This window comes from Stigmatopora nigra, chromosome 15 (assembly GCF_051989575.1).
Source record: "Stigmatopora nigra isolate UIUO_SnigA chromosome 15, RoL_Snig_1.1, whole genome shotgun sequence".
Lineage (NCBI taxonomy): Eukaryota > Metazoa > Chordata > Actinopteri > Syngnathiformes > Syngnathidae > Stigmatopora > Stigmatopora nigra.
Genome location: NC_135522.1, coordinates 10945411 through 10971636, shown reverse-complemented (window position 1 = coordinate 10971636; position 26226 = coordinate 10945411). Strand labels below are relative to the sequence as shown.

General features: G+C 38.7%; 2 protein-coding genes across 2 annotated transcripts; one reads left to right on the top strand and one right to left on the bottom strand.

Annotated features, from left to right (window-relative positions):
- Nucleotides 1-4270: 4270 nt before the first annotated feature.
- Nucleotides 4271-18815, bottom strand: top3a (DNA topoisomerase III alpha). Its single transcript, XM_077735258.1, has 19 exons — nucleotides 18303-18815; nucleotides 17894-17953; nucleotides 17729-17802; nucleotides 16446-16521; nucleotides 16156-16264; nucleotides 15873-16016; nucleotides 15095-15265; nucleotides 14899-14999; nucleotides 13026-13100; nucleotides 12869-12951; nucleotides 12516-12726; nucleotides 12259-12444; nucleotides 12044-12173; nucleotides 11336-11449; nucleotides 11096-11261; nucleotides 10224-10370; nucleotides 9918-10040; nucleotides 6302-6999; nucleotides 4271-4854 (listed from the first exon to the last, which is right to left on the bottom strand). The coding sequence occupies exons 1-19, from the start codon at nucleotides 18513-18515 to the stop codon at nucleotides 4700-4702; spliced, it is 3036 nt and encodes a 1011-aa protein (XP_077591384.1). The 5' UTR covers nucleotides 18516-18815; the 3' UTR covers nucleotides 4271-4699.
- Nucleotides 18816-19386: 571 nt separating this feature from the next.
- On the top strand, nucleotides 19387-25300 carry smcr8a (Smith-Magenis syndrome chromosome region, candidate 8a). Its single transcript, XM_077735018.1, has 3 exons — nucleotides 19387-20475; nucleotides 21794-23362; nucleotides 24580-25300. The coding sequence occupies exons 1-3, from the start codon at nucleotides 19874-19876 to the stop codon at nucleotides 25031-25033; spliced, it is 2625 nt and encodes an 874-aa protein (XP_077591144.1). The 5' UTR covers nucleotides 19387-19873; the 3' UTR covers nucleotides 25034-25300.
- Nucleotides 25301-26226: the final 926 nt, after the last annotated feature.

Here is a 26226-nt window from a genome sequence, read left to right as displayed (position 1 = left end):
TAGACTGGTCGCCAGTCAGCCAAGGATCTATTGTGAGATTGCACAACAATAACATTTTGATCTCTCTCCTCTGTCGGTTTCCTTAGGTAGGTTCTTAAAAAATTGGTATGTTCTCAGTAAGCTTTAGCATGAATCAAGGGTGGATTTTGAACCCTGTTCCCTATTGCTTCCATACATGTTAATAGAGTCTAATGTGTGGTATATCAAAACATAATTGCTGAGATTTATCAGTGGCTTTAAAAAGAAAGAAAGATGATGGAAGGTTAACTCTTTGAAAAGTAGCAAAAAAGTTGGAGAACCCCCGCCCTACACCATCAGGCGGCTATGGGAATTGATTAAATTTGAGTTAATCATTTTGTTTTTATTCGACCGGTAGTCGTTGATAGGCAGGATTCTGTAAGTGTCTGCGCCCCGTCTGCGTCGTAAAATTCCTGAATGGATCTTTCAATTGGTTCATTAATCTTACTCAATCACGGGAGTACGAAAATATAGTTTTAGTATTGCAGATTTACAACAAATACTTACAAAAATATTTGTCTACGTAATTCTACGCGGTTTTCCCACAAAAAAAGCATACGATGAAAATAGTCACAAAAATAAAATAAAAAACCTGATCGACCGCCTCCGGTTGAATATGCTTACTATGTTACCTTTATTATTATTTACTTACTAATACTAATAATGTGTCTTTGTGCCAAGAGATAGCATTGGAGCTATGCTGAAATGTGAGTCACAACTATTTTATACTGTTCTGATAGATGTAAGAAGTTACAAGTAACTTCAATAAAGGGATGACCTCATTTTATAACGTTTTAAAAAATTGGGCTTGATCAGTTCATTTGTCAGAGGCCTGGAAATGTTAAAAATAATTTTTAAAAATGTATTCCTTTGTTTTTAATCTTAAACATTACCTCATTTGCGCTCGGCAGCAGAGTGGCTAGTGGGTCTGCCTCACAGTGGGTTCAAATCCAGGTTGGTCCACCTGTGTGGAGTTTGCATGTTCTTCCTGGGCCTCCGTGGTTTTTCTCTGGGTTATCCAGTTTCCTCCCATATTCCTAAGACATGCATGGTAGGCTGATTGGACATTCTAAATTGCCCCTAGGTATGAGTGTGAATGGTTGTTTGTCTTTTTGTGCCCTCCGATTGGCTGGCCACCAATTTAGGATGTACCTCGCTTCTGGCCCGAAGTCAACTGGGATAGGCTCCAGCACCCCCTGCTACCCTGATGATAAAGCAGTTCAGAAAATGAGACGAGAGGTATAATATAGATTGTCTACCAACTATATTATTTGGATTATTTTCTTGCTTGGAGCCCCCAAAACTCCAGCAACCACGATAAATGAGGGATAACTGTGTCGTATGTATTGTTCTCAATTGAAGCAATACAACACTTTACACAATTGCCAATATACGAATAAAATATTTTTCATGAATAATTTTGAAAAAAGATCAATAGAATGCTTTAAAGTTGAATAGAACGACTGACAAATTCCGCCAGAAAACGATTCTCACGAGCATACTTTTCAAATTAAAATATAAAATCAACTCATGTATCACATGACTTGTTATCTGCCCGGATACCGGCGGTGTGTGAATCCGTATGTGCGTGGAGCCGGTAGCACGAAAAACAACACTGCAAGACCATTTAGCGCCCACTCACTCGTGATGAGTCACGCGTGACTCACCGAACGTGCCAGTAAATTCAGTGCTGCTTCCTTAGAAGATCAACAAAATAAAGTACATACATCATTTACACCATACCGGGAATCCATGCGTTTCTCGTGAAATCATTGTTTAGAGACGTAAACACGCCGTGGAATATTCCAGAAACAAGCTCTACGGAGCAAGACCCCTGAGTCATAGAAAATATGTATCGCAATGCAGGAAGCGCTACTGACATTTGTTTTTACCTTAAAATGACAATGCCCGTTATAAATCACTGTGTCAAAGTGGCGGCCCGAGAGCCAAATCTGGCCCGCCGCATCATTTTGTGCGGTCCGCAATAATAAATCATGAGTGCTGACTTTCTGTTTTAGGACCAAATTCAAGTGAAGATTAGAGATGATACAATATATTTAATGATGTTCCCCTTTTTAAGTCAAAAATTGCAATTATTTAATCCATTTTTTTATCATTTTGTATTTTTAGTGCCCGTCGGCTAAGTGCTAAGCACGTCGGCCTCACAGTGGGGGACCTGGGTTCAAATGCAGGTCGGTCCAACTGTGGGGAGTTTGCATGTTCTCTCCGGGGCCTGCATGGGTTTTCTCTGGGTATACGTTTCCTCCCATATTCCAAATAATGCGTGGTAGGCTGATTGGACACTCTAAATTGCCCCTAGGTATGATTGTGAGTGTGAATGGTTGTTTGTCTCCTTGTGCCCTGTGATTGGCTGGCCACCAATTCAGGGTATCTCCCGCCTCTAGCCCAGAGTCAGCTGGGGTAGGCTCCAGCACCCCCTCGACTCTAGTGAGGATAGAGCGGTACAAAAAAATGAGATGAGATAAAATTAATACATTAAAAAAATAATCACAATAAATTGTAATAAAATGAAAAAAGGCCAAATTAAAATAAATGTGGCCATGTTTTGTTTTACTCCAGGAAATGTAGGTATTTATTTTTCATCTATAAATATATTTTGACCTTTTATAGCTTAACCTTTGCCATTGACGGACATAGATGTCTGATTCTTTATTAAGTGGGAGTGTCTGTGAATTAGATCATTTTTAAAGGCTAAATACAAATAATTATTTGTATTATCTGTGAATTAGTGTTACTATATGTTGTCAAGCCACTTGATGGTGTAGGCCAGCGTTCTCAAACCGTTCCTCAAAGGGCAGCAATGGGTGCATGTTTACATTCAAACCGACAAGCAGACATCTTTTGCAAGTGTAATCAATTGATTGCAGCCAGGTGCTACTTACTCTAGAAGACCCCGCATTGGTTAAACTGTCGACACTGGATTGGTTGAAAGACTAGGACCCATTGCGGCCCTTTGCAGAAAGTTTGAGACCCCTTGTGTAGGTGACCCTACACCGACCCTCAAAGGGTTCAGGTTTTTGTTCCAACTGAACAAGAGGATACATTTTACAAGTGTAATCAGTTGGTTAAGTCAGGTGCTACTGATTTTAGAAGACACCTCATTGGTTAAACTGTCGGTACTGTTTTGGTTACACAAATGCTATACAGTGTTCCCTCGCTACTTCGCGCTTCAGCTATTGCGGACTCAGAGCTTCGCAGATTTTTTTCAGGAAAAAAATAAATAAAACATTTAAAGATATTAAGTTAAAATTATAAATTACATCATTTTACAAGAAGTGGAAACAAAATATTCAATAAGAATTAGTAATTGCATCAAAGAAATGGTCAGTAACATGGTGAGAGTTCAGGAATCGCATTGATGACGTCATGGCGCATCTTCACCGCCCAAAAAACAATGTTCACAACTCCCAATAACGATGTTTCTTACGTGCAAAAAAACTGCAGAAGATCCTCCATACGGACAACTATGATGTTTTTGCTTGGTGGTGCTTTTGTGCACGTGTTAGACGTTTCTTAATGCATTTTTAAAGGGGCACCCCTACTTCGCGGAAACGCACTTATTGCGGGGGGTCCCGGTCCCCATTAACCGCGATAAGCGAGGGAACACTGTACTACCACAACCCAGTTTTTATTAAAAAATAAATAAATTATAAAGGTCTTAATTATTTTACATGGTCTTTAATGCTTTCACTGCGATTGACGATGATAAATGTCCAATGATGTCCTTTTTTCCATCCTTCTAATGTGAATTCAATTGAAATACAAGGAAATTGGGCCATATTAAACACGTCATTAAATCGTTACAGTATCCTGTTTAGGATACATTGAACAAATTCTACCAACCAAAGAAAATATATTTGCACTCAGGATCCCAAACAATAACCTTGCACAGCATCTACAGAATGCTTAAATCTTTGAGACTGCGATTTGGGACACTGAAAGATGTCCAATCATGTGGCTGTTAAAACACTTTAAAATTAATTTGTCATTAGATGTCCAATCCATTTGAAGTGGGAGAGTTATCCCTACATTGATATTATGAACACGAGGATTATATCTGTATACATTTCAATGGCAATACTGGGAAAAAAAACAGCTACTCTTTGGAATTTGGGGCTCAATTGACAAAGTGTCTGAAAATAAAGGAGTCTGAAAGAAACCAAATATTGTGATAAATAGTGTAGAAGCAAAATCAAAACTACATCCCACTAAAATATCCAAACCAATGGAATGTGGAAAAATTCTCATATTTATTTTAATGACATAGGAATACATTTCAGATAGAAAATGACAAAAAAGACACAAATGTGTTCCACCACATACTACTCTTAAAACAGACTTTACTTAGAATATTAATTAAAATGAGATTATCAAATAACTGTTTCAAGACAAAGGCATTTTTTAATCCCCTCTTGGTATGTTAACACCAGTGATATTATGTTTAGAAACTGGAAATCGGTAGATGATCAATACCATGTCATCATCTCATTTAACATCTTTGACTTCACTTAACCCCGCCGTATTTAAATATAATTGCTAAACACAGATACACAAGAAGGCCCATGAGTGGTCTTGTACAAGAGTTGCAATGTGTGTTTAAAAACAAACAAACAAACAAAAACAGTCAAGGCACATAGTGCAAAACCTCTAAATGCTGCTGTCACCGCTGAGGACATTTTACCCGTGTGTGTCCTGGCATGTGGCAGATGCCACAGGAACGAGGTTTCTTGGCAGCCAATGGTTTGTCCCCCGTGGTCTTCCTGCCCCTCTTCCCGCCGTCTTCGTTGTTATTGAAACCACCGTTTCCGAAGCCACCTGGCGGTGAGTAAAACAGGTCAAATCACATAAAATTCTTTACATGGAGAGATTCCAGCAGGATTTCATGCGACATGACAGTTTTTTCTGTAGTAGCAAGGTTGTTTAAAATAGATATGGTGACCTGCTGGGATGTGACTATAAATATGATGATATATTGGTCATTGACAATTAGGATATAAAATGAATGAATCAATGGTAATCAAACATAAGCATTCACATCTAGTCCTCCTAGTTTAAATCAAATGGACAAATATTTTCGCAATAGCGCTAATGAGTTAAGAAATACTTGTTTATAAAAATGTAATAATATAGTGGCATATTTACAGAACTAATAAAATGTTATATTTTTACTGAAATATTCTCATTGTCTGTGAGAGAAAAGTTATTGTTAATCCCTAACCTGTTCACAAAAGTTTATTTCATCCTTTACTTTACCAATTTAAAATTGTTTGCTTTTCATTTTAGTACAGTGGGCCCTCGCTACTTCGCGGTTCCACCACCACGGATTCAGAGCTTTGCGTTTTTTTTCAGGAAAAAAAAATTAAAGATATTAAATTAAAATAATAAATTACATTATTTTACAAGATGTGGAAACAAAATATTCAATTAGAATTAGTAATTGCATCAAAAAAAGGCCAAATAAATGGACGATAACATGGTTAGAGCCATCGAGTTCAACAATCGCATTGATGGATGACGTCATGGATGTTTACAGGCGCATCTTCACCGACCAAAAAAAACAATGTTCACAACTCCCAATAACGATGTTCCTTACGCCAAAAACACTGCAGAAGATCCTCCATCCGAACTACTATGATGTTTATGGATAAAAGTTTACATTTATTACATTTGCAGTTTTTTACTGTTTTTTTACTGTATATATACTGTATTTGATTTGTTTGTATGCATAAACATAACACCTGCATTCTGGTGTGCAATAAAACACCTGAATGAACAGCATATTAGCTTGGTGGTGCTTTTCTGCACGTGTTATACGTTTCTTTCAGCATTTTTGAAGGGGCACCTCTACTTTGCAGAAATTCACTTATCGCGGGTGGTCCCGGTCCCCATTAACCGCGATAACCGAGGGATTACTGTAATTGTATCGTGGAGTATCTTAAGTACATTTTTTTTTAACCATGAATCGATAATTGTGGCGTCGCTATATTGTGAGATAATCGTTATCCTGAGCCTTGTAGCACAAATTGTATCACATCGGCAGGAACCTAGATGTTTTTTGGGGTGAAATAATTCCTTCCTGCCTTAAGGTGATTTTTCATTACTGTATTGGTGGCATAATTTATTGTCTGCCAACAAGCTGCCTAAGAAAAGTGTCTCATTTATTTGTAGTTGTGTCTTGATTTATGAGTTACCCAAACTATAGTATTTATCAATATGATGTTCATGTTCCAAGTACCCCTTTAAAACACATTGTGTGACTTGCCTGGTGGTGAGACATTTTCATCACCCCACTGGAAGAAGTTACACTGCTGATCCCTTGGTTTTCCACACGTGTGGAATATTCTTCCCTTGTTGGGTCCATCCTTCTGCACAACTCGCATCACGGTGGCCCCGTTACAATTACACTTTAAACCTCGGGTGTTTCTCTCAGGGCCACTTCCACCCCCTTCGGTTGCGTTTCTGAACCCCAGAGATTGGCGTGGAGGGTGGGAGACTCTTGACGGAGGTGGCGGTGGGGGCCATTGATTCTGCGACGCCACCTGCTGGTTCGACTGATCCGCCCACAGAAAGAAATTACAAGCCCCTGAATGGCACTTGTAGAATTTCCGCCCATGATTGGGGCCTTCTTTGCGTACAGTCAACAGGGTTGCATCCTGGCCACAGTTGCACACAATGACATCATTGTTGTTAAGTGCACTGATATTATTGCCTTCTGGTGGTTCACGAGGCTGTGGCATCCAAGAGGGGGCAGAAGGTGGAGCGCAAGACCCTGGGTTTGACCTCTGTATTTGGGGCCGTGCTGGTCTTTGAGCATTTGGATGTGGGACCTCTCTTCCTCCTCCTCTGAGATATTTATGGTCCAAAATTTCTTTGAGCATCTCATCACATCCACCAATACAGCCTACAAATTCTAAAGGCATCGTGGCGGGAAGGCTACCCCTACGGAACTTCAACTTTAACCTGTAGGACAAACAGTGGGCACATGTTAGCCATAATTTACTTTCACATTTGATAAAATCATTACTGTAAATAACAAGCACATTATATTTCATTTGCCTTGCCGCTTATCCTCTTTTAAAATGATACTTTTGTATCTTAAGCTTCATAAGAAGGCCCTTAGTCAGAAAAATAAGTTTTACTACATTTATTTTAGGCTTTACAGAGAGAAATCCTCTTCATCATTAATTTGTTTTGTCTAAAAAAAATATGGTCATGGGCTAAAATACACCTAACAGAGCAAGTAAAACATGTTTTCCTAAAAAGTTAGCAATGAACCCTAAGTAGTCTTTTTATATAAAATATACCGTATTTTCTCGCATAAAAGCCGTATTTGTAACAAAAAAAATGATGACTGAATCAAGGGTACAGTGTATATATGCACGAAACTGCAAGGTTACAAAAAATAAATTCCATAATGCAAGACAGTGCGGCCAAAATGGTCCTTTTTTTCAAAATAGAGAAAAGATAAACAAATAACACGCTAAACAAAATTAATTTTGACAAAACTCACTTTCCATTGCTCGCTTCCTTTTACCGTTTGTTAAATGTGCTCTGACTGACTGGATGCGAGTAGCCTTATTACATTGGTTCGTAAAATCTGCCATGTCAGCACATCCCAATATTTGTTAAGGTTGAACAAAGGTCTTGCGGTCGATCATTAAAATATCCCAGCCTTGCGTAATGTGTATCTCATGCTATTATTGCACCCGGAGACTCGGACACATTTCCTGGTTGTACTTCTCGCGTGACTGACTTCCTTTTTTAATTTGTCCACGTGCAGACAACACCTTTTCGGAACGTGCAATCTAATAGACGATCCTTTCAATTCATACAGTGTCTCAGAAATACCACGTGCGATTATTTTTCTTAATATTTTCCATCCAAAATAACACATTTGTACTCCCTATTAAAACCATGAATATGGAAGGGGGAACTGTGAATCAGGGGGCGTCTTATACGAGAGAAATCATAAAATTCAACAATTTTAAGGCAACTTTAAGGGGACGGCTTGTACGCGGAGGCGGTCAATATGTGAGAAAATACGGTAGGTCTCAAAATAATCAACCTACAAATAACGTCTTAACAAAAGCACAATGAAAAGAAATACTATACTAAAACTAGTATTAGTATTAAACAATACAAGGGCTTGTAATCAATTTTGTCCTCATTGTGTAATATCATCAGAAATCTCAATGAAAGATACAGGGGTAAAAAAAATCAACTTTTCAAAATACTTCTATTAATTTTTGGAAATTTAGTTCAGCTAAAAGAGCAAATTGGTGATCAGCAAAGTAAAACTGACTGGAAACAGTGATATTAAAAAAAGTTGTTTGTGCTTTGACTTAGTTAAAACAAGCTGCTGGGTAAAATGGGAATTTAAAAAAATCAGTTATTACAAACAAGTGCTGTGGCTCAGCTTTAAGGTCTGTACATCGCAAGAGTTGCTGTGGCAACAGATACTGGTGTGAAGCACTCCAGCTTGCCAAATGTGCCCTATATTTGGACTGTGCTCTGGCATGTGGTCACAGGGTTACCGCCCACTGATGAAAAGAATTTTGCCAGGTTTCTTCACAATTTTAAAACATGTGAGAGGAAACTTGCTTTAACAAATTCAATCATGTTGCAGTGGTATAGAAAGTTTTGCAACATATGCCATGGCGATAAAATATAAGTAAAATAAATGAAAAATATATCTTCAAATGTGAAGTGCATAATTAGCTTTCATCTATAATCCTTATAAAGTGTGATTTATGTATGTGTGTGTGTGTATGTTAAGATTCTCTCGCTACGTTTGTCCAAACTGTGCAATGTAGAGAGATGGAATTTTTTATGGTGACCAGAAACGGCTGTTGGGTCCTAGTAGACGAGTGATTGAATTTCTTCACCTTCTCTAATTGTGCAAATTCAAGCTCAAAGTCACAGCATATAAAATGACTGATTGCTGTGATTAAATCTCTAATGATTGTGTTTGATCCGATCACGTTTTTAGAAATCTGGCCCATCACATCATTTTATCAGGATAGGAATTGGTTGTAAAAGATTGGGAGGGCAGTTCCCCAGTGAAATTGGATTGTAAGTCTATCTCAGTCAATGGAAACATGAGAAACATGATCACTCAATCCTCGCCTTCACCCATTTTAAATTGATTTATTGTCTTTAACTGACAATATGACATTTAACTGGCCACCCGGTGCAGTAGGGCATGGGTCGGGAACCTTTTTGACCAAGAGAGCCATAAACAATTTCTATTTTTAAATGTAATTTCTTGAGAGCCATACCCAGAATGTAAAAGTAAAAAGAAAATCCGTGCATTTTTTGTCATTTAAACACTTTTAAAGTAAAATAGGAATCTAAATTATTCTAATAATATTGTTACACTGTTGCTAATCAATGAGCATGTGCAAGGGATTCTGAAGAAACAAAAAAATATGACTAAAGTAGTACTAAAGTTAGTGTCGGTGCTATTTAAATTTTATTGAGCTACTGCAAAGCTCATATTGGTCAATGCAAGACTCTCATTGGCCGATGTATCGGCGTTCAAAGTGGTTTCGCGACCACAGACGTGCCAACGTGTCAATCCCATTGGTCAATGTAGCGGCACTAGAGTATCAGCGTGATTTAGATGTCCCAACACAAGGCTTTTATTGTCTTTTATCTCTAGGTGTGCCCTATAACTGGCTGGCAACGACGCAAAGGTATAGTCCACCTTTCGCCTGGAGTTAGCTAAGACAGGCTTTAGGACCCCCGTGACCCTTGTGAGTATACGTTTGCATATGTCTGTGTGATAAACCAAAAGCTGAGTAAAATAGCCATAGTTGTTGGTTAGAATATTGTGGTCACACCTCTACTTTGCGCATTGGCCAATTAGAAATACTCACATGTGAACCGGCTGTGGCTGGCAGGTGGGACAAATACTGTCATCTCGACTGACCTCAAGCACTGTGTCAGGAAACCATAAGGCTGTTTTGCAGGCTGGAAATCCCACACAGGACAGGAACTTACTGAAAAGGTGGGAGGGACTATATTAGCTAGGTACAAAAAAAAGTGTATTTGCTGGAATATTTTATGTGCAGAGGTTAAGCATGCAAAGCATCCTAAATGTTTTGTAGTTGCTGTGAAGAAAATATTATCCTTTTGTATTAGATTTGTTTTATTGTGAGTTTCTTGCCTTTATTTTGTCTCACCTGTTTCCCTCCCTTTTTTTTCTCAGCACCATGTCACGTCCACAGTGGGGACACTTCCTGACAGCCAGCGGGATCTCCATGTCTTGTTGCTCAGTTTCAATTAGCTCCTGAGCTTCACCCAAATATGCCGACAAAGCTTCATCTAGCCTGAAGCGGCACAGAGATTTACTTGATCATTTAGATTAACAAGCAACAGTCACTAATTCTAGAAGTAGTAGTATGATGGAATAGGGATGTCCCGATCAAATAAATTTAAAAATCTGCCGATACCAGGTCCCGATCTGATACCCAGAAAATGTATTCAGTTGGGGGGAAAAAGTCCAAATGTCTTTTGTCCACCCAATTTATATCGAGCTATGTCAACAGCATTTTTTTTTAAAATGTGCAGCTCCAAAATAATATTGCAAACAAATTGTTTAAATTATGTATTTTCCATAAATAAACTTTGTCACCCAATCCCATAATGTGAATATTTTTAATTGTGGTTTGTTGGAGTTTTTTTTACTGCAACGTTTGTGTCAATATAAATATGAAAAATACGATAAAATATGCTGTATATAAAAATGTTTACATTATACATAAATATTTCAGGTACTTGTTATCTTGTGATCTTGTAATCTTGTGATTGTATTTCACTCGATTGTTCGATCACTGCCAGCCCCCCTAGTCTAATTGGATTGGATGATTCTTGCCATCAATAGCAGCTAAGGAGTTAATACAGAAAAAAGTTAACTGATACATTAAATTCTTTTTTTTTTTTTTACCCGATTCCGATCCTCTGAAAATGGCACAATCAGGCCTGATTTCCGCTATATTCCGAGCCAATTTCTGACCGCGGACATCCCTATGATGGAATATTACACAACACTAACTTCTTTGCCTTCCTAACTGATTCAATGAAGACAGCCTTGTATTTCTGGATGTGGTGCTGCAACGTACTACTTTTGTCCTTCCTTCCCTCTGAAACCAGTTTGAGGTCTGCCTCTAATTCAGCCCGCAGGTGGGGTTTTGACATTTCATACCCCATGGCATTGTAACCTAAGCATTAAAAAACAACAACATTTGAAACCTTCTTAAAACTCTAGCACGAGAATGTGAATGTGTCTATATACCTTCAACCAGTCCCATGCCAAGTTCCCCAGGGAGAAATCTCTGGTCAGCTGTCAAGCCCACGTACATACGACTTTTTATTGTTTCGATGTGGTCTGCATGTGTTGCATCGGTGCCTGTTAAAATAAATTATAAGATTCATTGAGGTGTGCTTAAAATAGGTCATATGGAAAAAATACAATACATGCCATTTTATATCAAAATATTGATATGCTATAATACAATAAATTTTTAATTATTTGGTTAATACAATAATTATAACAGGTTTTCTTTCTTTTGATGTTAAACTGACTAGCCACAAATGTTAAATGCATCACTCAATGCTGCAAACTAATTCTTGCGCAAAAGCACCACAGTACCATATATATTTTACCTTAAAAAGGTAAATATATCTAATTATCAATCAATATTTTTGAGTAATGTTTTTGACATTTTATCATTTAAGTCTAATATGATTACTAATGAATGAACTAATTGTGCCATCTGTGTGGATAATGTTTGCTATTTTCAATTTTTTTTTGCATACATTACACATGTACAGTCCTGTATATATTACACATGTACAGTCCTGTATATATGTATAATATGTATATATAGAGAACTGTACATAAGTAGTGTATGCAAAAAACACATTATATGCATGCATGTATGTATGCATACACACACACATTTATACAAAGAAATCAACAAATGTGTGCTTTGTGATCTACCAATGCCATGTTTCTCCATTAGTGATATCAGGTCAGCTTCAGTGAGTAGCTGCGGTGGACTCGTCTGACCGTCTATCATCTCGATGGCAGAGGGCTGGAATTGGGAACCTCGTTCATACACTGGAATCACCTACATTAGCGCAAAAACTTAGTTTTAATAATTAGGTATCCTATCCTGATCTTTGATGCTTCACAATACACTAAACCTTTCTTACCTTTGCACTCCACCTGTCATAAGGATAAACATCTAGGTAATTCCTTGCAATGATCATGAGTCCCGAAGTGGAAAACTTCTCCTGAGCGATGTCTATATCGACAATAGTTTCCTGCCCCAAAGCATCTTGGGACACACAAGCCAGGAAGTGCCGGACAATGAACTCATATACACGTGCTTCATTTCCCTGAAATAGAAAATTTGACACTGGTGTTAGAAAAAATAAAAATGTAAAAGAGAGAGAGAGATTCTGCCTACCTGCAGCATGCTTGTGTATTTAGTGGGGTGTATAGGGGGATGGGCTTGGTCAGAATTTTTGCCCTGTCGTGGATTGGGACCCCCAGGCTGGTCAAGCACCTGCTGGGCAAATGCCCCCCACTCTGGACTCTCCCTTTGCTGTTCCACCAAAGGGCTGAGCGCAAGGGATGATGGGAAAATATTTGTCTCTGTGCGTGGGTAGCTGATGAACCTTCGCAGAAACACAATGAAATGTTTTTCAATGCAATCCAAGAGTGTTCAAAATATTGAGAGAAAGGTTTAACCATAAAAGACAAAGTCCCCATAATAACACCACACAAGCAAAGCACAAAAAAATGCTACTCCACACTTACCCATTTGTGTAAAGTTTTTCGGCAATTTTCATAGTTTCTTTGGCACTTATTTTCAGTTTTCGAGATGCCAGTTTTTCCAGTTCCTGATGGATGAATAAAAGCAAAAGGCTGGTGAGGCCAAAAGATGGACAGACAGACAAGTGTGTGGATGACTTACCACAGTGTCCAAAGGAAGAGGTCTCCATTTGCTCTTGGGCTTGCTTGTTACTGAGGTGACTGTTGCCATGGGATCCTGCGAATGAGTTAAAGCACAAATTTGATGATAACATTTGCAAGTACACTCCCTTGTCAATCAAATACATGGTTTACCATGGCATTTTGCCTTAGAAATAGTCCATTACTGCATGGTACCATCCTCAATTAGAATATGTACATTATTCTTTCAAGATACCTCAATAGGACACAGGACATCAGAGATTATAACACATGTATCAAATGTCGTATCCAATGTATTGAGTTTTGCTTTCATTCAGATACACATTGCGTTTCTTTTATGCAGTTTTGTAGATGAGAAGTAGCATATTTTTACACAGGCACACAGAGAGTGGGCAGCAACCTTGGTGCCTCCATTGTCAGATACCATATATTAAACACGTAAAGAGTTTAAGTTTCTTTTCTGAAATCAGTTAGAATCGTTCAATTAGTCATCCAGCTATGGTAAATGAAAAGTGAGGGCCTTCGATACATTAAAAAAAATATACTGTCATCCTTCACCACTTTTCTGTTTCAACGTTTCAGTACATCATATTTTATATCAAGTATCCAAATCAAAAATGTCAAAATTCACACTCATTTATTCACAATTGGTACATTTTGCAAAAGCCTTTGAATTTTGGATCAAAATTCTTGTCTTTGTTCGAGCACAAAATTATTCCTTTCCATAGAAAATTACACTTTTTAAGATGCTATCACTCAAAAAGGTTATCAAAAGATTTCTTAACCAGTATCCCACTTTTCTAGGCTTTTTGCAAAGCAGTGAAGCTGCTGAAAAAGATGGCAGAGCAAGTCATGTAAAGGAGCTCTTATCACCCCTCACCAAATTAACACTTCATTTTTGGGATTATGTGCTACCATTCCTTAGTGAATTCAACAAGTTGCTTCAAGCTGAGGAAAAAAATTGGATTTCCTAATGATGAAATGAATAGACAATTAAGAAAGTTAATGTTGAAAGTTGTAAAGATGTCTAACATCAAAGGCAAAGATTTGCAAAAATTGGACATTAATGACACAAGTGTATGCATACTTTTTGACCACAACTGTACATAGTCATCCCTTGAATATTGCAGTTAACATAGACCAGACATTGCAGTGATAATCGAAAAATCGCGAAGCAGGGTCACCCCTATTATAACTTGTTTTTCTCTTTTTTTCAGTGCTGACTGCTAGTAGCAAGAGTGGCTTCCGCTTACGAGTTTCAGCGTGGATTTTGGAGCCTATCCGAGCTTTTGGGCCAGAAGCAGGGAACACCCTGAATCAGTAGCCATCTGATCGGAGAGAGCACGAGGAGACGGACAAGCATTCACACTCACACACATACCTAGGGGCAATTTATAGTGTCCAACCTGCCTACCATGCATGTTATTGGAATCTGGGAGGAAACCTGAGTACCGGGAGAAAATCCATGCAGGCCCGGGGAGAACATGCAAACTCCAGACAGGAGGACCAACCTGGATTTGAACCCAGGACCCCAGAACTGTGAGACCGACGCGCTTATCACTCAAGCCGCTGGGCTGCTTCTATATAATCAGTTAAGTGATAATATCCCTTAACCTTTGCCATTCATCAAACAGAAACATTTATTTTCCACGGTTTGGAACACTGTTAAAAAAATAATCAATAAAAACTATTCTTGACTCTGTACTGGATCTTCGAAAATACACAGTCGACCCAAACACAATGATTAATATCACATTAAAAAGTCCAACTTACAACCAACTCAACAAAAGTATATGAAGTGACAGGCAACATAATGTTTTGCTATGCTAATATTTTGTTACACCAATCAATAAAAGGAATATAAAATACTCTACCTCCATGCAGATCTGGTACAGCACTAAGCACGCAGTGTGGTTGAACAGACGGTATCTTTTCCATCCAAATTCTACAGTGTCTTCCTCCACCTCATGAAAAACTGAATCCAGGAAGCAAAAGGGTCACGATTTAAATCTAAATCCAATTTTCTGTGAAGAAAACATCAAACCTTTTAGGCTCTACGTAGATATGTACCTTTGATCTTGTAGAAAGTTTCAGGAATGAACGCTTGGATGGCTTTGAAACGCTCCACCACAAAACCAAGAGTGGGAAACTGGCAGCTGCCATAAGAGATGAGCTGATTGGCCAGAGACTGTGGGAAGATCTTCTGTAGGCGAAGGGTTTGGAATCGAGTGAAGGATGCTCCTGGATATGTGCAGAAAGAAATGTGATTATAAAGTCACGAGGATATCAATTCATTATATAATCTGAAGAATCTCAAGATATTGAATTTTTGTTGTTGTTCTGAATCTTACAGCATTACAGTGTTTCCTTGCCTATCGCGGTTAATGGGGACCAGGACCCCCCGCAATAAGTGCATTTCCGCGAAGTAGGGGTGCCCCTTAAAAATGCTTAAAGAAACGTCTAACACGTGCACAAAAGCACCACCAAGCAAAAACATCATAGTAGTCCGTATGGAGGATCTTCTGCAGTTTTTTTGCACGTAAGAAACATCGTTATTGGGAGTTGTGAACATTGTTTTTTTGGGTGGTGAAGATGCGCCATGACGTCATCAATGCGATTCCTGAACTCTCACCATGTTATTGAACATTTCTTTGATGCAATTACTAATTCTTATTGAATAATTTGTTTTCACCGCTTGTAAAATGATGTAATTTATAATTTTAACTTAATATCTTTAAATTTTTTATTTTTCTTTCCTGAAAAAAATCTGCGAAGCTCTGAGTCCGCGATAGCTGAAGTGCGAAGTAGCGAGGGAACACTTTATAACATTCTTTCGGCGCCTCCTCACCTATTCTCAGGTCAAGCTGTTGGCGGACATCAACAGCATCACTGATGTTAACATTTGGCTCTGATAGAGTCTCACAAGCTCTCCGAATAGAGTTGGGGGTGATTTCTGAAAACTTTGCCCGAAGCACTTGCAAGTTGGGCTTCACTGAAAAAAAAGCATATGAACAAATAACAAAAATATTTGCATTTGAGCAACAGTACCTGAAGAAAAATATGGAGAAAGGTCTGAACACCAAATATTGCTACCTCAATTTTTGCAGAGTTAATATTTCAATTAAGCATACCTGCTTTACAGACATCAATAATTTCAAAGCCAATGTTTTCTCCTTCTCTGTCACAGTCAGTCCAGATAATTAAGGCCTGGCATTGTCTCACTTCCTTTTCCAACGTTCGCTGCAAAAGACGAATGAGAATGAATGGGAAGTTAGGACATGTGAAAAATAAGGTAACATTTAAGTCAGTTATTTGCATATTGTAGTGACATTTATGAAGATATTTTATTAATGAATATTAATCATTCCATTTTATGATGCCTAGATCATTTATGGGTAGTAGAGGGAGGAAGGAGACGAACCTTAATTTGTATCATACCATCTGGACAATACTTATGAATTTCAGCATCAAACAATTGCACTGGATTGCAGCTTTGCCTTGGAGCAAAAAAATGTAAATGCAAAATTAATACTTGAAGGTAGTGTCACTTAATGTAAATAGAAACCTAAAAGCGTATATCAGGGGTGCCCAACTCAAGTCCCCGAGGCCTCCTATCCAGTCCATTTTTCTATATCTACCTACTTTACCACAACGATTGTCAACCACTGTGCCGCAGGAAATTACAAGTCATACATTGCAATATTCCAAGACAAAAATGTTAATATTACGTTATTAAAATTGAACTATTACAACTTTCAAATCAAAATATGATGAACATAAGATCATAGATTATACTATTACAAGATTCAAATGGTAAAACTGTCATTTTGTTGCTTATTTTCTGTAACGTGAATAGGAAGTTTTTTCAGACTTCAACTTTTGTTGACGTTAAGAGTGTCTGAGCACAAAAATACTCTTTACGTAATGCTAGGAGTTGGGAAACACTGCTCTACCACACCTGATTCAAATGCTGAACTCAACAGAAAACTGTCCAAAAGATTGATTCTGATCCTAATTATTTGATTCTTGGAGAAGCCAAACATGGCAAAAAGACTGGATAGGGACTCTCGAGGACTGGTGCTAGGAACCCCTGGCATATTACAATTAAACATTCATTTGGACTTTGGGCACAGGTGGGCACCCTGAATTGGTGACCAGCCAATCACAGGGCACAAGGAGACAGACAACCACACGCGCACACACATACTTAGGGGCAATTTAAAGTGTCCAACCAGACTACACCGCATGTTTTTGGGATCTAGGAAGAAAACGGAGCATCCGGAGAACGTATAACAATTAGTTAGGGGTGTTACAATTAGGCCTGTTACGAAAATTTAGTGTCAACACAGTGTCTCATTTTATGGAATTTACAGGTCAATTATTGTTGATTTTTAGTTACTCCCTATTCATTTAGGGACATTCCTGGGTCACTTCGTGTTCAAGGACCCAAGTCAAGTGACAAAATATTAACAAAAAAATACCAAAAAACAAAAGGAACGCACTGGTTGCTATTAACGGCCATAAAAGTCCAATCAATTTGAAGAGCCTGGTATGGCAGCGGATGAACGAAAGATTTCCTAACCCATAGATCGATTATTTCTACATCGCCATATCATGAGCCTTGAATCCAAAATCATATCACATCAGAAGGTACCCAGAAGTTACCACCACTAATACAAATGGACATGTCCTTTCTCAACTTACCAGTTCTTATAAGAAGCATTAAATTCATGACACAGTAGATGGCCTGAAACTGATGTCATTGACACCTTCACATTCTAGTAGATGCCAGTGCAGACATAAGAAAAGCAATTAGAGGAAATACATATACATATACAACATATATATTATTTCATTTTGTTCACATACCTGACCAAAGAGATGATATTCAAACTCATATATCTTATTAAACTTGGACATGCCTTCTCTCTAAAAGGAAAAAAAAAAGAAAAGAAGGAACACCATTGCCATCATGTGTAGAAGAAATCAGCAAGCAGAACTGAATCATCTACAAGAGCTTGGATTCAAATCTATATAATATGAACTGCCAAAAATTAAGCTGTTTTATACAACCAAAAAATACATTTTAAATGACCATGTTTACGACTTTCGAATAACTATCCACTGAAGTGACCACTGTCCCCGAAAGCCAATCAGCGTGATAGAAAATTACCAGCAACTAGTTACATGCATGATTCGTGCGCCCTATTTCTTACAGGTCAGAGAGTTGCATATATTCATCATGTGAAATGAAATAAAATGTTAACAGGATACTAACCCTGATAGACCTCCCATTGGACATGATTTCGGAAATGCCTTTAGCTGCATCATTCTTCTCGGCTACGCAGAGAACTCGCTTGATCTGGCCTCTCCGCATCATGTCTAATGTTGTCAATGAGTTCTGGGTCGAAGAACGACACTTCTGCTGGAAACGGGGGCTCCGTTGTCCCAATCCAAGTAGATGTTTGGCAAGGAGGCTCGCTACTTGCATGCCTTGCTTCTGCTCAAATGTAGCAGCCTCTTTTCCGCGTAGTATTGACCTTCCAGTGCGTTAGCATGTTAGCATAGTAAGTAAAGCGGGGAAAGTTTACAACACTTTGGCAAACGAAATTTGTCACTGTAATAAAATATTTAAAATTACAATATATATTAAAGATAGCACACATGTATTTCCTTAGCATGCACTGTTGTTGGCGTTTCATCTGCTACTAGCAACGAAAGTTCACTTTGTTTACAAACTGCGCGCGTTCTCGATTTTGCCGTATTTTGTTGTGGTGTCGTAAAGTGTACACGCAAATTAATTCACGCGGACAACAAACAACAAAGACGGTCATTGGAGGAAAATAACATTTTCCCCTTTCAACATATTTCCTCACTAGAAAACGGGTTAAAAGTTTTATATTCACTTTCTCTTTTGTTATCATTACTCGGACGTGGTATTGAAAAGAGTAAAACTGAACCTATTTAAGGTAACAAAATATTTATAAACAAAAACAAAAAAGGAACAAGTGAATGAAATTCCCAGAGGAAAATACACATGGCCCAAATTTATTTGAATTTACTTCCTTTTCTTTTCTTATTGTATTAATAATAAAAATTCCCTCCAAAATGAGTGTTCTATGTATTTGTTCTTCAATCAATTATAGTTATGTAGTATTTGTTTTTCCATTGCCTATGGCAAAGTACGTATGTGCTAACAACACAAATGGGGACCGCAAAATATTTGACTGCAAGTTTGAATGGAATAGTCTATGGTATAAGAAATACATAAGGATCATAATTTGTACATGAAATAGTTAATAATTTTGCTTCACTGCTATTTATGCGTCAGGTTGGAATTCATGCATCTGATTGGTTGATGAGTCACCTGACTCGCCTTGAAGCAGCTGGGTAAACATGGCGTCAGTCTCACTGTGTAATGATAATGTGGTATCTGTCTGCAAACGGTGTGCTTGCTAGACGTATTAGTGAACGAGACGGCGTAACGGGAATGAAGACATTGAAGAGAAGACGGAGAAAGTTGCGTAATTTCATCATCTCGTTCCTTGACATTGCATGAAATGATGATGGTCGTGTGCTAAGACTGGCGCTAAATAATTGCTTTTGTTAGAAGGACGCTGCCTCGTTTGCATGCATGAATTGTCATTCCATATGTTTTGGACACGATCCACGATGCTATAGATTACCACAGGGACACAATTTCTACATAGGATTGTGTATTTTTGGTGGAGAGCACGAAGATCACTGTGACTTAACATTATCTGACTGGTGTACTCTGCCAGCTTCTTCATAATTGATAAATGAGCTGCACAGTGTGGTGTCTCTCATGCCTTCCTCTAGAATAGCACTATGATAGGTTCACCAGATGTGGTGGCTTTCACAAAAGAGGACGATGATTGTCAGGCTAATCTTGACCCGTGGGCAATTCCAGAGGAATTCTCTATTCCCCTCCACCCTCCAGCTGACTCCAACCCCTGGGCCAAAACATCATACGCTAAGTTCACCAAAGACTTCATCCTCATTTCAGAGTTCTCTGAACAAGTGGGTCCTCAGCCCCTCCTCACCATTCCCGAGGATCCTAAAATCTGGGGCACCTTTGATCTCAATTACTTCTCCCTTCGTATCATGTCAGTGGACTATCAGGCCTCCTTTGTGGGGCATCCCCCTGGTAGTGGATATCCTCGACTCAGTTTTGTGGAGGACTCTAGGGTCGTACTGGGTGACTCTAAAGAGGGTGCTTTTGCATATGTTCATCACCTTACACTGTATGACCTGGAGGCGAGGGGTTTTGTGCGGCCATTTTGCATGGCATATGTTTCAGCAGATGAGAGGAAAATCATGTTACAGTTTCAAGAACTCTCCATTCGCTTCTCCAAAGCCTCGGAGTGCTTGAAGGCTGGCAACCGCAGAGCCTTCGCCAAAGAACTTCACAGAAAGCTTCGAGACCTAGAGTAAGTGTTCATTCTTAAATCAATACAACCAATGTTTCCATTTCAGGGATAACTGAACAAAGATATTAAACATTATAATGTCACCCTTACTTAATTTAAACTTTGTAAGGAATAAAACAAAAATATAGACTCAAAAAAATTAATGAGATAGAATGCCGGGAATTCAAATAGTGAATCTGACTTTGCCTAAATGGTGTTAATAGGAATTACTATCAAGTAAATTGCAAAATGTCCTGAATGTGTTTTCTTGTGGAATGGATTCAATTAAATTGCAATACTTGTGGTAGGAAGCAGTAAATTTTGAAAATTTCTACATTTGCATCTGAAATACAAAATTTGTAATACCAAAATTATATAAGCTAAAGAACACTGGCTTCATCAAAAGAGAATGCATGTAAAAAAAATCTTGCACAAATAATAATAGTACATAATTTGCACAATTTGTTTCATAATGATGTGCATCAATTTAATAAATATTAAAATGCATATTCATAGACTACTAGTACTACTACTAGTCCCAAAATTTCCACTATTAGTGTATATGTTAACACTGTGCGCGTTTGGCTACACGGAATTTATTCGCAATTCGAAAGAGAGCCTGACGTGGGTAAAAAAAATCAGCAACTGCCAGTTGACTGCCAAGAAACGCTGGTAACTTTCCGCGCATATTACAGAAAAAAAAATACTGAAAAAAAGATCCAGCCAGGGCATGTAATCAATATGGACAAGGTTCCACTCACCTTTGATATTCCTGTGAACCTCACTGTGAACTGGGTCAGCACAAGATACGATACATATAAAAAACTGCATCCGTTAACAGTACATATGAAATCATAAAAAGAAAAAAAAGACTTAAGTATTAACATACTCCTCACTCATCATTAAAGTATAAAGTACAAAGTAAAGTAAAAAGGAATGTATTAAGAAATATTAAAATGTAATTTTAAAAAGATAGAAGGGCTGTAAAACACGAAAAACAAATAAGAGTGGACACAGCTACTGCCACTGGCTACCAGGTGACGGCACCATCTCGGGGAAGAAAAAAAAAAACATTATTTTGACAACGTCGGCGGGCCGTAGTTTGCCCATGTCTGGTCTAATGGATACATAACATAACTCGACTGTCGCGCCTTATAATGCGGTGCGCCTTGGTGTGAAAAATATGGTTCTCTCTTTTTAGATGGCTCCCAAGAAGTACTGTTTATCAGTATGAAAATCCTATTTTTAGCTAAATGTTTACCATGGTTTCCCCTCATATAAATGGCAAATATAAAGCAAACCAAAATCAATGATTTGACAACTTTTTTCCCCCTTTTAGGTACACTTACTCTGTTTTGCAGAGGGAGGAGGGCCTGCAAAGAGAGGCAGGGACACACATGTACTCTGCTCATGCTGTGGAAAAGGCCAATGAACTTGCCAATGTGGAAAAGAGCATATACGAGCACAGGGACCTCCTTAAGCAGATCAGCTCATACCCACATCGCCCTCGCAGGGACCCTCAAGCTGTTGCGTGTCAGATGTGTATGAGCGAGTGTGAAGAGCTCTTTGCCAAGTATGCCAAGCTAAGCAAGGAAGGAGATGATGTTTGGGGAAGCAACGGTCATAAAGGTGAAGTGGGAATGGATGAAGACGAATGTGTCAAACGCAGACCGTCTTATACGCCACAGCTGATCAAAGCCAAATCTGCAAAATGTTTTGACAAGCGCCTCAAGACCCTCCAAGAGCTGTGCGATAACAACTTCTATGAGGCCACTTTGGAGCTTCTGAAGGAGACGGAAAAGAATTTCCGAGGTGACCTCTGCTACCTGCATACCCGTCGTTTGCATCGAGCCCTGCGGAGGGAGCAGAGAATTATTAACTTTTTATTTGAGGAGGAAATCTGTGAAGATGACTACGATGATCTCGACAGTAGGGCAAGATTAAGAACATTTTGTGCTATGAACCATGCTGTAGAAAACCTCACACTCATAACTCCAGAACCTATCGTAGGTGGATCAGAACCTCTAAAGCCTTACGACCATGCCTCAGAAACTCGCCATACTCCCAGTCTCACACTAGAAGATGGAGATCTCCAATTCTCTTGTTTTGACCAAGATATGGATATCCAGAAGCCTTATGGTAACTGCAGCAATCAAATAAGTTCAAAGCCAGTTTTAGATCAAGAGTCTGACTCTACTCCAGATTGCGACTACAAAACTGATGTGGATGGTCAGAGCAACAGTGAATGGGCAGAGGCTGCTACTGATGAAGAAAGGGACCCCCGTGCTTCGTCAGAGGAAACTACCAAGGAGGAACTATGCGAGGACTCAACGCTGGTTTCGTTGGATGCCGCCTGCTGTATGGCTCATGAACAATTTATTGATAATCCGCCTGATGTTGCGCCCCATATCACTGTTAATATGCAGAATACTCAAATCCTGGTGGTCAAGCGGGAGCCCCAGGCCCTACTTCCACTCCTGGATGACTACGCTGTGGGATCTCTGACCTCAGAGAGCCATGCTGCTGGACTCCTGGGAGATGCTTTGTCCCATACTTCAGCTGAGGACGGGTCTGATTGTACCATGAGTACGTCTACGGGTTCTGATTGGACTGCCTCCCCTCTGGGCAACAGGTTGATCCTGACTCTGCGTCAGAAGAAGAAGGCGGGACAAGGGGCCTTGCGGTTTGTGCGACAGTATCCCTTTGCTATTCAGGCTCTGTGGTGTTTACTGAGCGGCAGGACACTTGTGGTGCTTGGGGCTGATGAGGGGAGAGTTCGCCGGCTGGTCTCTGCCTTGGCTTTATTTGTACCCGCTCCAGGGAAATGTGGAGAGCGTGTGCAACCTTGGCTTTGCTGTCCCTTTACCCTTACTGACCTCCATAGGTGGAAACTTATTGGATTGCAAAGGTGAGCATTCAAGAAAAAATATATTCAACATAATTAGAGATGTGACAACAAATTGTTCGGTGTTATATCCCACCCGGTTATCCATAAGCTCTGGACAAGAACTGATATACGTTATAAATAGTTTTACTATTTAATCAATGGAACAGCAAGTTGCTAGCCATTTCTTTACTACAAATATGTCAACAACACTTCAGACAGCCAATATACCTTATGATACCAGCTTAATGTGTTCCGGGACTGAGCTCGTATGTCGATTTACTCGTATCTCAAATCAAGGTTTCCCACAGAAATGACCTAAAAACAAATTAATTCGTTCCAAACCTCTGAAAAAAAACTGAGTAACAAATAACTAGTGGTTATGATGTTTAATAGTACTAAAATTAGATGGATTTCGCAGAGGGGACAGGGACTTTTTGCACGGCAATGCACTCATAACATAACAAACAAATTTAAATGAACTTGGATTATGTTAAAGACACACTCAAAAATAAGTTTAACCTAACCGTACACTAAACGTAATTCTAATTTTTTATTAACAAGAGTTTCAACAAGAATGCCTTTGATATTGTCAACTCATTAACGGCACCAGATGTCCAAACTATTTCAACTTGCAAGGGGCAAATGAACATTCCCATTTATCGGTCAGGATGTATTGGAAATCTACTCTAATCTATTCACAGACAAATGAATGTCTATTGTTGGCAACAGCAGTTAGGGGGTTCAAATCACGAGTCACATCCTTATTAATGTTAGTGTACTTACGGGCTACTCCTGTTGATTTTGCTTATTTACGAAAGCAATCTTTTGCAACATACTTTTAAACAAATATATATATATATATTAACTCATTGTTTTCCTTTGACAATGATCGACATTCAATTCGGAGGACTTGCTGAGTATAAACAAACATCTTTTACTTACTGCCTTAAGTAATACTCTAAAGTTGTTTAAAAAAATAAAAACTCCATGTATGCCAGTGATGGTGCTAGATGTCCAGTTCTTTTTGACTGGGAATAACTAATTCTGGCACTATTCTAGGAGAAAGAATGTTTTGGACTAGAAGAACATTTTAGCACAGACCTAAATAGTGACATCATTTTAAAACTATACCGTATGGTATTTAAAAACACATTAAAAATATTAGGGTATATAACCATATTGATATATATTGTCACAGTGCTAATCACAACTGTTAATATTTATCTGCTCTCTTTCAGAGTGGCATCCCCTGTGGGTTCAAGCATCATGTACTCACTGTCTCGCTATAGCCGCTACATTTCCATCCTGGATTCTGACCAGAAAACATTGCGCTGTCCACCTTATTGTGGAGAACTGCTCACTAACATGGCTGACCATCGGACCTATGTTCGCCGAGGCTCTACGTACTTCCTTCATGTGCAGAGCATTCTGTGCCGTCTAGTGGCCAAGGCCTTTCTGTTCACCTTCACCCATCACCTCCATCTGCCAGTGAACCACACAGAGGGGTCAAATGGGGTGGAGACCCGACGCAACTGTTTCCTTCGGGAGCAGCTAGGGGACGACGATAGCCAGATAGTGCTCTACCTCAGCCAGCTGATTAATCAGCACTACCTACATGGTGCTGACGGCTGCAGTGCAACAGCGCCTTCTTTTAGTTTTAACTACACCACCAGCGTTTTATACAAAATCTGATTTTTTTTTTTTAACAATAGTAAACATGTTCACCTTTTTATCTTTTTAATGTTCTAGCGATTATCTTATGCTTGGAGATCATTTTAAAGTACGATCAAACTGGTTTTATTGTAATGTGTGTTGCACCAATACCGATGGTATCGGCACCTATACAACACTAAAATGTTATTTATTAGGGAGTACTAAGATATGATGTTCCAATTTTGTGCAATAAATACATTTGAACGAACACATTAAGCTCTCTAACTTTAAATGAATTGGACATTTCGTGGTGTTAATGGCAAACTATGAGTGCAGTAATGCCTGGAAAAGACCTATGAATTACATGACAGTCAAATGAATAGGTTGTCATTTGGTATTTAAAGAATTAAAGACAAACATTTTTTCAGTAGTATCAGAACAGAATGTCCATTGGCCAAAAACCGGCCGGCATCGGTGCATCACTAACGGTAATATCTCTGCATAAAATCTGGGCTGTGTGCATGTGTGTATCGTAAATGAGGAAACTAGCATATCTCGGCAAATGGATCAATTGTTAAAGCATGTTGACTCAAATGTGCAAATTCTGTAATCCTGACACAAAAGTCTAAATGTTTGCACATATCGGGTTACATTGGAGGATGAGACATTTCTCAAATGTGTAATGTATCTTGTATTTTTATTTTTATTACAGTAAAAATGAATTTGACCCTACTGTTCTTGTACAAAAATAGCCAGTTTGGCCGCAGTCCAACTTGTTTCGTATATAGTGAACATGAAACTTCATGAACACTATGCAAATTTGTTACGCCTTTGTCAACCACCCTTAATTTGAGTCCTATAGTAGACACAAGGAACAATGCTGGTTTTACAATGTGGGACTTTTAACCGTAGATTTCATTTTTGAGAAGGTGATGTAAGCTGTTCATGATACTTTTCCAAGCTTGATAAATTGGATGCAATTGTCTTAATGTGATAAGGCATGTCTTTGAGGAAGTCTGTGGTTACTTTGAGGTGCACAAAACAAAAAAAAACTGGAGCTAGTATTTATTAATGTGCTTTTTTTGTGGAATTTTGACTTCAAAGCTATTTAATCTTAATGTATTGAATTTCACTGTTGTCTTAAAGGTGTGATACTTACTGTTATGGCATCAGCATGGGCCTGTTCTGTGCCACAGTTAATTATATCGATAGTGTTGGCACTCTATCATGGG

Excerpts from the sequence above, each read along its gene's own strand:
- top3a (XM_077735258.1), bottom strand. The coding sequence starts at position 18,515 with ATGCAAGTAGCGAGCCTCCTTGCCAAACATCTACTTGGATTGGGACAA. Across the intron at positions 15,266-15,872 it reads ACAGCTTGACCTGAGAATAG|GAGCATCCTTCACTCGATTC; the intron begins GTGAGGAGGCGC and ends GCACATATCCAG. Across the intron at positions 10,041-10,223 it reads AAAAAAAGGGAGGGAAACAG|TAAGTTCCTGTCCTGTGTGG; the intron begins GTGAGACAAAAT and ends CCACCTTTTCAG.
- smcr8a (XM_077735018.1), top strand. The coding sequence starts at position 19,874 with ATGATAGGTTCACCAGATGTGGTGGCTTTCACAAAAGAGGACGATGAT. Across the intron at positions 20,476-21,793 it reads AGAAAGCTTCGAGACCTAGA|GTACACTTACTCTGTTTTGC; the intron begins GTAAGTGTTCAT and ends TCCCCCTTTTAG. Across the intron at positions 23,363-24,579 it reads AAACTTATTGGATTGCAAAG|AGTGGCATCCCCTGTGGGTT; the intron begins GTGAGCATTCAA and ends GCTCTCTTTCAG.